At 40.5% G+C, this 13,490-nt stretch overlaps 1 protein-coding gene across 1 annotated transcript in view; it reads right to left on the bottom strand.

Annotated features, from left to right (window-relative positions):
- Window positions 1-70: 70 nt before the first annotated feature.
- The window catches only part of PGM1 (phosphoglucomutase 1), a 32,777-nt gene continuing 19,357 nt past the window's right edge, over window positions 71-13,490 (bottom strand). Inside the window, exons 2-11 of the mRNA XM_081915810.1 lie at window positions 9,867-10,029; window positions 8,932-9,078; window positions 8,078-8,203; window positions 7,207-7,397; window positions 6,006-6,160; window positions 4,262-4,377; window positions 3,060-3,195; window positions 2,446-2,629; window positions 1,434-1,568; window positions 71-767 (exon numbers count right to left, since the gene is read on the bottom strand). Of these exons, the coding sequence (XP_081771936.1) occupies window positions 678-767; window positions 1,434-1,568; window positions 2,446-2,629; window positions 3,060-3,195; window positions 4,262-4,377; window positions 6,006-6,160; window positions 7,207-7,397; window positions 8,078-8,203; window positions 8,932-9,078; window positions 9,867-10,029 (1,443 nt within the window). The 3' untranslated portion in view covers window positions 71-677. The remainder of the gene's footprint in view (window positions 768-1,433; window positions 1,569-2,445; window positions 2,630-3,059; window positions 3,196-4,261; window positions 4,378-6,005; window positions 6,161-7,206; window positions 7,398-8,077; window positions 8,204-8,931; window positions 9,079-9,866; window positions 10,030-13,490) is intronic.

The raw sequence follows: 13,490 nt of genomic DNA, 5'->3' as shown, positions 1-13,490 counted from the left end.
GATTGCTATATAAACCTCAGATAGCTGATAATAAAAATAATCCATAATAAATAAAACCACTCCACAGTGATACTGCTTCATTTCTTTAATCTCTTGTAACATTTGTATCAATGGTGAATTTTGTGCAGGGCTGGCAGTGCAATCTGTGTATCATGGGACAAAGTTCAATTGATTCTTTGGGGTTCTTGTTTTTCTTTTGGAAACAAGACATTCCATGGTGATTGGAAAGACAGCTGTTCACAGTGATTGTACATTTTGTTGCACAAAGCTAAAAAGAAAGCCTACACATTGCCAATAAAACCAAAGAAAACCACCTTTGTGCAGAGGATCTCCTGAGAAAGGAAGAGTAATCTTTTTCCAGGGTTTACTCCCATTGTTGTTTTTGTACAGCCACGTCTTACAATTCCTGCTAAACCAAAAGGCAGTGCATACTAAGTAAGTCCATTGCACGAATGATAAAGGTAACAGGTGACATTAAAAAGACAATGTATATCAGCATACACATAGTGTAAACTTTAAAAAAATATCACATCTATCCTTTTATAGGGCTTTTAAATACAGTGCTAGCTAGCATTTTTAGGAATAAGCTTGATAACAGCAAGTAAAACTAGCTAATTCCAATTGACAGCTGCCAGTCACTCCATGAAACCTGTCCCAAATGGCTTCATGTGTTACATTTATGTGATGACTGTGGGGCCGGTGCGGCCTGTTCTCTCATGAAGCTGTGAAAGTTTCAGTGCAATGGAGATGAGGGGAGCCAACATGACCTGCAGTGAAGGGAAAGAGGCAAAAATTAGAGAAATAAGTCAAAATCCTAGAAACAGTGCAACGTTTATTATTTCATCCTATTCAGAAGCACTGCAAAGATGGATAAAGCTAGAGATCTAGAAACCTTCATGCAGTGGCAGACTTTGGGAGTTCAAATTTCAGTGGCACCCTGTGCAACGCCAAAATTTTTTGGGGGGCCCTTCCTGCCTCTCACCTTCCGTTCTACATCATTGTTGTGGTATCCCCTGAGGCATCTACTCGACTCAGCACCCTAAATCTTCCTCTGCTTCATGGCTATAATCAGCCTATGCAATGCAGACTCAATATTGGTTTTAACATTACAACATGAACGACAACTTCCTAGCACTCATAGTTACACAATTAATAAGCTTTGGTGCTTTGTATGCCTCATTATGACCCCTTTGTTCAGAAATATGCTAATATATATTAGCATCCTTGTTTCTTACTTTTCTGACCACGACAGCCTATGCTTCCTTTTTGCACCTCCCACAGTCTTCGCTACAAATAAATCAAAAATTGAGCACATTTATGAAAATCTGTATCTGTTAGTCTAATAATGAGAATCTAAGCACTCCCACCCCAGGAAAGGAGTCTCAAGGACAGATGGAACAGAATGAGGTCCTGAACGTGGCAATGAAACCTACCTGTGGATCTTCATATATTTTTGGTGCATCCTTTTCATAGCTATCAATATACAGTCGCACAGTTGCTCCAGCACTTCCTGTACCACTTAGTCTGAAGATGATGCGAGAACCATCAGCAAAGATCAGCCTCAAACCCTAGCAAGAGAAAAGCACACCACAACAGTTTTCCTGGAAGGCCACTCCTTTTAGATTGCAGAGATGCAAAAATGTTTGTATGTGTTTGTGTTTAAAAAACCACGTTCGACAGCTGGTGAACTACCCTTTTTGGTGATCCTTGATATATTGCTGTTTGGGGGACAAGAGTCCCAAATTTTATTTTTTGCTGAACAGAGTGACACATGCTAAAAAAGATGCATAGAAGAAATAATATTATATATGCCATGAAGTTATATCTCTTGTGGTTCCTTTGTCCATTAATTCTTATCCAGCTAAATGAACCACTTAGCTATGTTTAAAGGAAAACTCAGGGAGGCAGAGAACACACAAAATAGAACTGGACAAGAAAAGGGCAAAGAAACATAAGAAAAAGAGCTTCTAGAGCAGGCTTCCTCAAACTCGGCCCTTAAGATGTTTTTGAGACTACAATTCCCATCATCCCTGACCACTGGTCCCATTAGCTAGGGATCATGGGAGTTGTAGGCCAAAAACATCTGGAGGGCCAAGTTTGAGGAAGCCTGTTCTAGAGCTTCTAGACCTTAGGAGATGGAGGGCAACATAAGAGGTGTTTATTCTTATGACATTTTCCAATAGAAATTGTGATTGTAAGGTTCTAAATTGTGTGAATTATTGTTTAGCATAATAGCTCCTTGTAGCCATGGGAAGAACAAAGAAGTCTATATGGCTTCTATGCTTCCCACAGATGACCAGGTGTGGTCTCACCATAACAAAATGGAGCAAATACACTTTTTTCAAGTAAGCTGTGTGTATGTTTAAGGGTATCATTATAAATTGATTTATAAGGCAAAGCATATCTTTCTAGGAATTTAAATCTACGAGTCCGTCTTTATTCTACCTGGTTCCTTGAGATGCTTCCATCCACAGGATCACTGTACTCAAAATTATCAGCTTTCTCCACAGTGTAAGATTTGTCCCCCGCTGATAACTTCTTCCCCACAAAAGAACGGTCAAAGAACATCGTCTCTAGATCCTTCATCATCTTGTTGGCACCATCAGCATCCACTTCTTCATAGTCATACCTAGAAGTATTCAGGGAGACTTTAATGAGACAGAGGGGCAAATATGACCAGTAACCACCACCCTCCAGACATGCCTTTTCATGTTTAGCTTTTCATACAGTCTATGCTGGGTGCTTTCCTAGTAAACCTTCTTGCGCTGGATTAAAAATAAGGGGCAGTAAGGAGAGCTCTCTTCTTTGGTTCCTACTCAGCCACCCCAGCTCCTGAATCCGTAAAGTGGCTTTTGGTCCCCCTTCCCAAGTGCCACATTCAAACAGGTTGTTTGATCAGTATTTTAACGTTTGGTGCAGAATTTGATTCTCCAGATTTGCATATCAGTTCCTTTCATGGAATATGGGGCTATGGGAGTTCTGCCTGTTCCAGCTAACCACATATAAAATGTGTGACACTGCCATGACACAATTCTTAGGTGAAATGTGCTAATCCTCACCTTGTGAAGAAGTTCCGCCCATATTTTTGCCAGTGGTCTTTCAGGATCTCTTCCACACTCTGTTTACGGACAGCGATGATTGACAGCCATGCCAAGACTGCCCAGAGTCCATCTTTTTCACGGATATGGTCAGACCCTGAAGCACACACAAATCAGACAAATGGAAGAGCAGCACACCCAGAGAAAAACTTGGGTTAACCATAGTGGGGGGAAACAATGTCTAATCTGCAACTCACAAAACTTGCACCTTGCACAAAATACAGGTGGTTGGTAGATGGCTGCACTAAAAGCATAATAAAGAGTAGGCAATTGATGCTTCACTGACTGAGAAACATGTGTGTTACGATCAGAGGGCTAAAACAAGTATTTTGCATACTAAGACCTCTCTCCGGTAAAAATGTTTGTTATCTACTGGTTTGTACAGAAAACATAATCAACAATAAGTTTGGTTTATAAACTTATTATATTAAGGGTAGCATGCAAATGAATTTCCCCTTCTATGCTTCATCTGTTTTACCCTTAATCCTCCTGAACAAATAAGAGGATTCATGGAGGCTGCAGGTCAGAAATAGAGGAAGAGTAAATTATGTTGCCCCAGTGGAAGTCCACTTCCATTGATGGGTGGCCACAATTAGATGTCACCCTAAGAGTTTAAGAAAAGAAAAGAACAGGGTTCAATCCAGGCCTCTTACTCCTGCTGGCTCTAAACTAGATTTCTCTGCTTTATAGCACAGTGATATGCATACCTACTCAGAAATAAGCCCCATCAAGGAGACTGTATCTTACTCTTACATAAATATATATGGGATTAAAGCCTTCATGCTATGTCTGATGGAATGGTAGTTATAAAGCATGCATACTTAGAATCATAGAGCCTCATCCTCTACCGATGGAGCTATCTTGTAGAGTGTCTTTTTGAGTGCTGAGATACTTTTGACTAAAGTATGAATGGTATTTTATAATCCCATTGATTTAATGTTTATGCATTTTGTATGGTGTCTTAACTGTTATCCCCCCCTTAAGAACTGAATTTACATTTTATAGTAGCATTGTTATGTTTTACCAATTTTTCATGTTGTTTGGATGTTGCTTTTTATATTATTGCAGTCGGTTTGGTATGTTGTGGTCTTCTGTTTACAATATATAAGGCGGGGTACAAAAACTGAAATAAAGCAACTGGATATTTGAGGCTGTTTACTTACCAGTACCAAAACTCTCTTCTCCGCACAGGGACAGTTTGCTTGCGTCCATCAGATTTCCAAAGAACTTCCAACCTGTCGGAGTTTCATACAAAGCAATCTTTGTCGCTTTGGCCACCCTGCGAAAGAGGTCAAGGAGAGAATCACCAATGTTTTACTATAGAGAAGAACAGCTGTCATTGGGCATTCCACTTAATAAACCAGAGGTGCAAGGCTCATTTTGGAAGTCAGCCCCTTTGGGCCATAGCTCAGTGGCAGAACTATTTCGCATGAGGAAGGTTCCAGGTTCAGTCCCCAGCATCTCCAGGTAAGGGTAGGAATGTCCCCCATTTGAAAGAGCTGCTGCCAGTCGGTGTAGGCCAGAGGTCAGCAAGGTTTATCTTGCCTGGGCCAGATCGGTCCTGCGGAGATCCCTTCGTGGGCTGGATCGCTTGTGTAAGCGCACGCACCTGCGATTTTCGGCGTCTACATCTGGGTAGGTGTGATTTTTGGTGTCTGTGCATGCAGACACGTGATTTTTGGCACTGTGGAAGTGAGTCCCTACGCCGTGCTGTGCCGGTTTAGCACAGCGTGCAAGTGGGCGGCTCGTGGGACGGTCAAACAACCTCTGCGGCTCGCTTCTGGCCCATGGGCCTTAGGTTGCTGACCCCAGGTGTAGACAATACTGAGCTAGATGGAGTAACGTATAAGACAGCTTCCTGAGCTTTTTAATAGCATGCTTACCTTTCTCAAGCATCAGCTAGGAATGGATAAGCTGGAAGTCATCAGATTCCAACTTTTTAGACAAAGGGGGCCTTGAGAGCAAGGCCAGGTCCCAAAGGTCCAATGCAACTTGATCTGTGTGCTGAAAGGGGCTCTTTGGATTTGGTTTCCCTAAATAAAAGCCCCTCATGCTACATGACAACACACTTTTAAAATGGAAGAAGAGTCCCAAAAGTAGCTTGCCTGGCAGATTGGTTGTTTATATAATAATATAGTAACAACAACCAGAACCTTACTAGGCATGTCAAGTATCTTGAATCCAAGCCAATACTGCTTGCATAACAACAATTAAAAATACACTAAAAAAACCATCAATTTCCCGTGTGTTCAAAAATTTTATCCTCCCCCTCAGCTAACAGACTGGTCACTGAAATGACACATACAATAAAACCAATTAAAAACTGTTAAAAAACAAATCCATTTAATAGATGCTGTAATAAAAATCTAGCCAACAGTTAAGAACCACTATTTTAAAAGAACATGCATCAGTTAAGAAAGTACCATCTTAAAGAGGAATTAGGGATGCTATAAATCTGTTAATTTGGTTTCAAGTCCCATGACTCCAAAGGAACGTTCAGTTCATGCGACCAGTTCTGTCTGCACACAGATCATCCTCACTCCTGTTATTACACCATTCAATCCCTACAAGCATTCCTAAAGCACACACAGGAAAAGCAGGTGGGCAGTGGCTCCCAGACATTTCATAGTTGCGGAGAAGAGTGAGTTTTCAACATGAGTAGTTCATCAATCAAGCCACATCAACTGAAATTTTCTCTTGTACAAAGCTATTAAGGGTGTCAGAGCCCTGTTCTCTTTTGCATCTGTCCACCCTAATAGGATACAATGTGAAAGTGTAAAACATTCATTCCTAGTCATGGTTCACCCATAATTTACATGAACCATCCTTGATAGGCAACTGACAGAAAGGAGGAGCCATCCAAAGCAAATGAATCAAGCAGAAGGCCTTCCACATGTAGAATCCTACCTGTCAATTGCTCCACTTGTTGGCATGCTCCGGGCAAATCCCCGAACACCCGTCTGCTGAAAGTAAGGAATACTGAAGATATTTGCAGCGATAACAGCGACAGAGTCTGAGGGATTAACAAAGAACCCATGTTTTCCAAGTATCATGTTGCGATCCTAATGAAGACAGTAAAATAATAATAATAGTGGCGACAGGTTGTTACCTCGTTGATACAAATGGCTGGAAGAAAAAAATCAAAAGCGTACTCCGCATAAACTCTGAGAGTAAGATCAAGTTTAAAACACATTGACAATACAATCCAGGATTCCGAGAGAGAAGGTGACAAATGAAAAGCACCTCGGAACCTGTCCTAGCTGGACTGTCCCTTCCCACCTCCAGGCCCCCAGCTGTCCTGTGGGAAGGACTGAGCATCTCTATAAACACTGATATTGTGGTTTTTAAAATGTGCATTTTGATGTCACTTGCATAACATCAGTGGGATGTTTATGCTCAGTTTAACACCTTGTTCACCTGGCACTCTCCAGATATTATGCAGGAAGATTGCCATTATAGAGCTTTGCTCAAAAAATAAATACAAATTACAACCCTCTAACTTATAATTATTCTATAAGCAGCATACAGTCCTGAACAAGTTCCCCTTACAACTCCAGAACATAGCAATTAATTCATCCTAGTTTTCAGTATACTGTTATTTTTCACTCTATAAAATGCACTTTAACCCCTCCTAAAAAGTAAGGGGAAATGTGTGTGTGTCTTATGGAGCGAATGCAGGCGGGAGGCTCTGCTCAGCGCTCCCTTTAAAGAGCTGTGTGGAGTGTGTGTGTGGCTCTTGGGGGCTTTCCCCCCAAGAGCTGCATACAAGCTCTGCGCGCTCTTTAAAGGGAGCGTGGCTCTTGGGGAAGCCTTCATCCTGCTGCCTGAGAGAGGCTGCACGTGGCTATCCCATAAGCCAGGACAGCAAGAGGCTATCCCAGAAGCCAGATCCCTCTTGCTGTTCTGGCTTCTGGGATTCAGAATATTTTTTTTCTTGTTTTCCTCTTCCAAAAACTAGGTGCATCTTGTGGTCGGGTGTGTCTTATAGAGTGAAAAATACTTTAAGTTCTGCCAATGATAGGTCTAGTCTAATTCTTCATGTTCCACATGTTGTCAGGAACAGTCCTATCCTCTCTGAGAGAACCAGGAGGAAAATAGCTCCACATACCCCATCTCCATCAAAGGCTGCTCCAAAATCATATTCTCCTGTCTTCATGGTCTGGACCAGATCAGCAGCATAGGTTAAGTTTGGATCAGGATGATGACCGCCAAAGTCCTCGAGGGGTACGCAGTTCACAGCAGAATTTGCTGCTGCTCCAAGTTCTTCACAGAGGATCTTTTTTACATATGGGCCGACAACTGATTTAGCAATGAATGGTCAGATAAAACAGAGACACGTGTAAATTACTGGCAATCAAAAGTTTATTGTATTCTTTTAAAGATTTTGCTATAAAATGCATGTGGTTAAGGAATGGTTGACTGCTCATACATGTTAAAGAAGTATTGATACGCTTCACACAAGGTGTTTCAACAACATTTAAATGCACAAAATTGTTTGGGTACATGAAGTTCAAGAGCAGCACTGGAGCAAGACATTTTGCTGCCTGAGGCAAGATGGCGCTCTCCCCTTCTACAAACAGAGGCCAACCAGACTAGAATTTTCCTTGAACACTAGCAATGGAACAGCTTCTTTCATTGCACCTGACAGCAGCAGGCTAACTCTGAGGGTGCAAGGCAGACACAGAACTCCATTCACTCTGTGACCCTCAACACCTATCTCACTCTGCCTAATGGTAGTGGCAGCCCTGTTCAGGAGAACTTCACTTCAAGCTCATGGAACAAAGAAGAGGAAGGTGGAAAATTTGACAGTATTGTAACACAAGGCCTTTTTAAAATGGCTTCCTCAAGCTAGTGATGGTGCTTGGAAAAAACAGTCTTTCTTCCTCTCCTAATCAGAATATGAAATATGTCTTCAAGCAGTTTTAGAGTAGAACATTTGTACTTTTTCAGTGGAAGTGTCCCTATTTAATCTTTCTTACCTCCGTGCATAGCATCTATCCGAATCTTTAGATGGTTTTGACCTGAGAGTAGTTCTTTCAGTGCACTAAAATCAAAAATATTCCTCAGCATGTTAGCATAAGCTTCTACTGAGTCCACAATTTCAACTGAAAAATAAAACAGAACAACCCACAATTATTTGAAGAACCTGATGATATAAAAGATACTACTAATTCAATACAAGTAGATACTTTGATGATCATTTGGCAACAGTAATAGGGGAAACGCCCAAGAGATGGGCTTCCTGTATACAAATACAGGTATGGAACATCTCCACTTTTGAGGGAAGAGTACAAAAGATGTGCAACTTCAGGAAACAATCCTCATCTTTCCAAACTTGTATGTACTAATATGACCCCAATGGAAAATAGTGTTTGAGATTTACAACTTGGTCCTTTGTGAAACTGCCCAACATTTTTGTGTACAAACCCACTAGCACAATGCCCCATGGCAATATTTCACAATTACCAAATTGTAAAAGTGGGATATGGACATAAGAGGCAAACTTTGATAGATCAATTGGTAGTTCAAAATGGAACCAAACAAGTTAGCGTTTTACAAAACCAAAAACATACATGTCTTTGTCTTTGTTGCCTGGGCTGATTACATGTCCTCTCATTCAGGAGAATATGGGTTGGATCCAGAATTTAGTCATGATTATTTGTAAGTCTACTCTAAGCAAGGAAATGAAGTAAGTCAAGCATGTCTGAACCCAGTCCAGTTAATGTTTCCTTTTGAGGCTTTCAAAGTTGAAATAATACTACAATATTTAAATTGCTAAGCTATTGCAAATGAGAACCTTCATTAATAAGAGGAGAAAATGGATTTTACTTGCCTGTAAATGGTTTAAACTTATTCTCCAAGTCAAACTGCTGCTTTCCAATGGTACTGAGGTCTACATTTAGATCTGGACATATAGCATACTCTTCAATAGTCTTGCTAATTTGGAAAATTTTATCAGTAATTCCTTCGGGAGCAGGCCCTAGGGGGAAAACAGATTTTTATGGCAGACCACAAAATATATGCTCAGATATGCCCTCAAAGTCAGAGATAGAAGAGTGTGCCTCTGGAGATAATGATATAAGGAGGTAGATTTAATATATGTGTTCAGAACATTAACACAAAACTGTTTGCATAATTCCCAGCACATAAGTGGTAAAAGAAAGCTACAACGTCCTACAATACAAAAGGTATGTATGTATGTGCATGCGTGTGTACACACACACAAAGAGAGAGTTTTGTATTTAAATGGACAAGTCACTCCTATCTTCATATAAAATGAATATGTATTGGCAGTGTAGATCACAGAAGAAACAACACCTTAAATTATCATTGTTTTTCTTTAAGGAAAACCTTGTTTGTTTTTTAACCCAAGCAAGATGTGTCTCGGTAAAAAAGTAGTAAATGCAGCATTATCTTAAAACAAGGGTAGCCAATGTGGTACCAATAATTACAACTCCCATCATCCCTAACTATTATCCATGCTTGCAGGGACTGATGGGAGTTGTAGTCCAACAACCTCTGGAGGGCACCTCATTGGCTATCCTTGCCTCAGAACAAGTGCTTTGGCATTGCTGAAACTAAGTGTAGCATTCTAACTGCACTGCTCAATTTCTGCAATTCCTTCCTGGTTTCCCCTTCAAACTGCCTCCCTCTCCCTTTTCCTCAACTTCTGCTCTACCCTGAAGCAGCCCACCCAATGGATTTAACAATAGTCAAGACGAAGGCGATCACAGTTGATGAGTGGGATTGGCGGTCAGAAGTACTCACCTCCATTTGAAGTATTGAATTTAATGCCAAAATCCCCATTAGGTCCACCAGGGTTATGGCTTGCTGTCAAAATGATGCCACCAATTGCTTTTATTTTTCTAATAATGCAGGACACAGCTGGGGTAGAAAGGATTCCATTCTGTCCAATGACTAAATGGCCAATCTGAAAGAACAATTCAAGGGAAGGGGAAACAGCAGTGCATTAGAGACATACGGCTTATGAACATTTAAAAAAAATGGTTGCTATGCATCAGGATAGCAAACATAGTGCCCTGCAAAAGTAGGACTATAGTTCCCATCCTTGATGGGAGTTGGAGTCCAACAACATCTGCAGAGCATCATGCTGGCTAACTCTATATGAGCAAATCCTTTCAAAGATTCTTAGAAATACTGTGCTGCATTTTTTTTAAAGGCACTTTTCCATGCACTAAGTGGAGTGCAGCAAGTTTGTTTTGAGCTCTAATATTCCACCATAACTTTTTAAAGATAGGTTTTATTTATATGGAAGTTAAGATTATAAAAAATAAATACTTACAAATAATCAAAAAGAAAAAGAAAAATTTCTCCATAACTTATGACTTTGTTCTTACTTAACTCATATATATTTGTAGGGTCACATTCTATGTATTTGAAATGCCAAAAGACTTCTGATCACTTCTAGGTAGCCTCCATTGTATTACTGCACGTATTTAGGGCTTATCCACACCTCCTCTTGTCCTGGTGCTTTTCCTGGGGAAGGAGACTGCTCTTTAGCACTCAATTGAGCAAACAACAACTGGGTTTTCTGCAGATTGCAGTTTGTTCCTATTTAGAGCTAAAGAATGCATTTTTGCTGGGACAGGAGCGGCCAAGGGGTAAACCACTTGAGGTGGTGCTTTCAAGGCAAGAAGAACTGTAGACAAGCACTGAGTGTATCTTGAGTGTTTCTATGTTGCTTCAAGGAAGTGAAATTTAGCAGTTCTCACTGTATTTCTTTTCTATTAAATATTTTCCAACAGAAACTTTATTGTACCTGCTTTTCTTTTGCAACCAGTGGCTTTTCCCTTATAAAGTAAACTATACAGCTAAGTTTTGGTTTTCACTAATATATACTTTCCGTTCATGTCGCTCAAGCCAACAAGTCAGCTCAGTTGGCTAGTGTGGTGCTGATAACGCCAAAGTCATGTGTTTGATCCCTGTATGGTTGCATATTCCTTGGACTAGATAATCTATGAGTCTATGATTGTAAAACTGATCACAGTAATCCAGTATGGTTCATCAAGTTGCCTCTTACTACCAATGAAGCCAAAGAGCCATTGTACTTTCTTCCACTAAATATGAATAAAATATGAGTTTGATCCAATCTTGCTCTTCCACAGACAGAACTCCAACTATTTATGGGAAGGATTGCAATCCAGTGAAGGTCTCCACTGGAAGGGATGGCAAGCCATGTTCATGGATTCCCCTTATGCAACCTCTTCCACAGTTCAGGAGGATCACCCAACTCTATAGCAGATTTTCAGGAGAGAAAGGAAGAATTCGTGGAAAGTATCCCCCCCCCCAATACATACAAACCTTTTCTCCAGGGGAAAGGTTTTGTGCATAGAACTTGTTCCCTGAAAGTCTTTATTCAACCCTTTGTATGTTCGCAAACATCTGCTGCCTTATCAAGACCTTGACCCATCAGAAATATTTGACCCATTTTCTCCCTGCCTCTGACACTCAAAATTATGTAAAAGAGGAAAGAGAAGGCATCTGCACCAGCCATGGGGACTTATAATGCTGGCTCCAGAGAACATCTGCCACAGATTCTTACCCAAGCATCCTGGGGTCAGAGTCAGAAATCCTGAAGAGTGGAGGCATGTTAGCTACCCAAGATTGTCCAATGGTTTAGCAAGAATTATGCATGTAAAAGCATGAACGAAAACTATGAATCTCATAAGGAGGAATCAGTCAGGAGGGCATGGGAGCAAGTGACAATAGTCATGTTAATAATAGCATTAAAGAAGCAGGGGGATTATAAAGAATGACTGAAGAAATGGAGGTCAGTTGCGTAATATATAAGCAAGCAACTCTGAACAGCTGTGGATGGGGCAGATCAACTGCGTAGGGAATGGTGTAAGTGTAATACTTTAGCCTTCTCTAAAAGTTATGTTATTTAATATTTGTTATTCATTCTTTATATTCTATTTAAGACATCTGTATATTACTTATTTTAAATAATTGGAATCAATAGGAAATGCACTGGTAACATGAAAATAAATGCTGCTATATATAAATATATTGTAAAAATGAATTGTTTTAAATATTGTTCGCACAAAAAAGGGGCTAAAGGCTCAGCAGCTTTTACTGATATCATGTGCTTTTGGGGCAATCTTTTGGCTCACGCCCCAATTCTGCTGTTAATGACCTATCGTTAACATACCTAGGGAATACCATGAACATGCCATCAATAGTTCCAGTTACAGATAGGTAGCCGTGTTGGTCTGCCATAGTCAAAACAAAAAAAATTCCTTCCAGTAGCACCTTAAAGACCAACTAAGTTAGTTCTTGGTATGAGCTTTCGTGTGCATGCACACTTCTTCAGATACACATCTGAAGAAGTGTGTATCTGAAGAAGTGTGCATGCACACGAAAGCTCATACCAAGAACTAACTTAGTTGGTCTTTAAGGTGCTACTGGAAGGAATTTTTTTTGTTATGCCATCAATACTAGTTAGCTATTTCGAGCTATGTCACTAACCTGGTTTAAGGATTAGGTACTAACTCTGACCCCTTTTCAAAACTAACAGGATCATTTTTTGATCTTTTAACACAGAACAATGCAACTGATCTCATCAATACTCATCACAGAACAATGCAACTCATCTCATCAACACACTTTCTCAAGTCCGGCAACATTCTGATGTTTTCTGCCTGCTTTTAAGATAAATAGGGCTGGTACTTTTCTCCCCACTTAGGTATTCTGGTGCTTTCCTATTAAGAGTGAAGAAGAGCTTTGTGTCTCTCTTCTGAGCCCTTGGGGTGAGAGCTATGTGAACTTTGACTTAGCTGGCCATATTCAGGAGCAGTAAGTATACTGATAGCTTGTTGTGACTCCTGTGTAAGTTCATAGGAACTTGCTCAATTAGGACGCGACTGAGAGGGAGGGAGAATGGGAGAGGGCGGAAATTGGTGTAAGTTACAACTTAAACATTAGACATGCACATTTCAATCTCATTTCCTGCAGCTATCCAAACAGCTCATTTGTACATCCCAAAGGTAAAGAATGTCCCTTAGCAGAACAGAACCATGAAATCATCCATATATATATATATATATATATATATATATATATATGCTTTCGTAGATTTTCACGGGTACAGGAATGCAGGTTTTGGTGTCCTCGGGTGTCTTCCCGTGTAAAAGTTGGGGTGTCTAGGCGACGTTTCGACGAGGTCTCACTCGTCATCTTCAGGCTGGTGCTTTCGGCTTCTTGTTACTGGAACAGAGCAGGATCTCAGTGTTTGAGTTCCTATAAATACTGTTGAGGGGGTGTGGTGTATAGCCTCCAATGTTCTGGGCAGAGAGGAAGTTCCCAGGCTAGTGTGCCTTTTCTTCTTTTGTTCCTTAATTACTTGAGGGATATCTTGAGTGATTTCTTGAG

The sequence above is a fragment of the Podarcis melisellensis genome (genome assembly GCF_964234715.1).
Source record: "Podarcis melisellensis genome assembly, chromosome: 6".
In the NCBI taxonomy this organism is placed as follows: Eukaryota; Metazoa; Chordata; class Lepidosauria; order Squamata; family Lacertidae; genus Podarcis; species Podarcis melisellensis.
The sequence above is the reverse complement of the archived record's forward strand: the minus strand, read 5'-3'. Positions and strand labels throughout refer to the sequence as shown.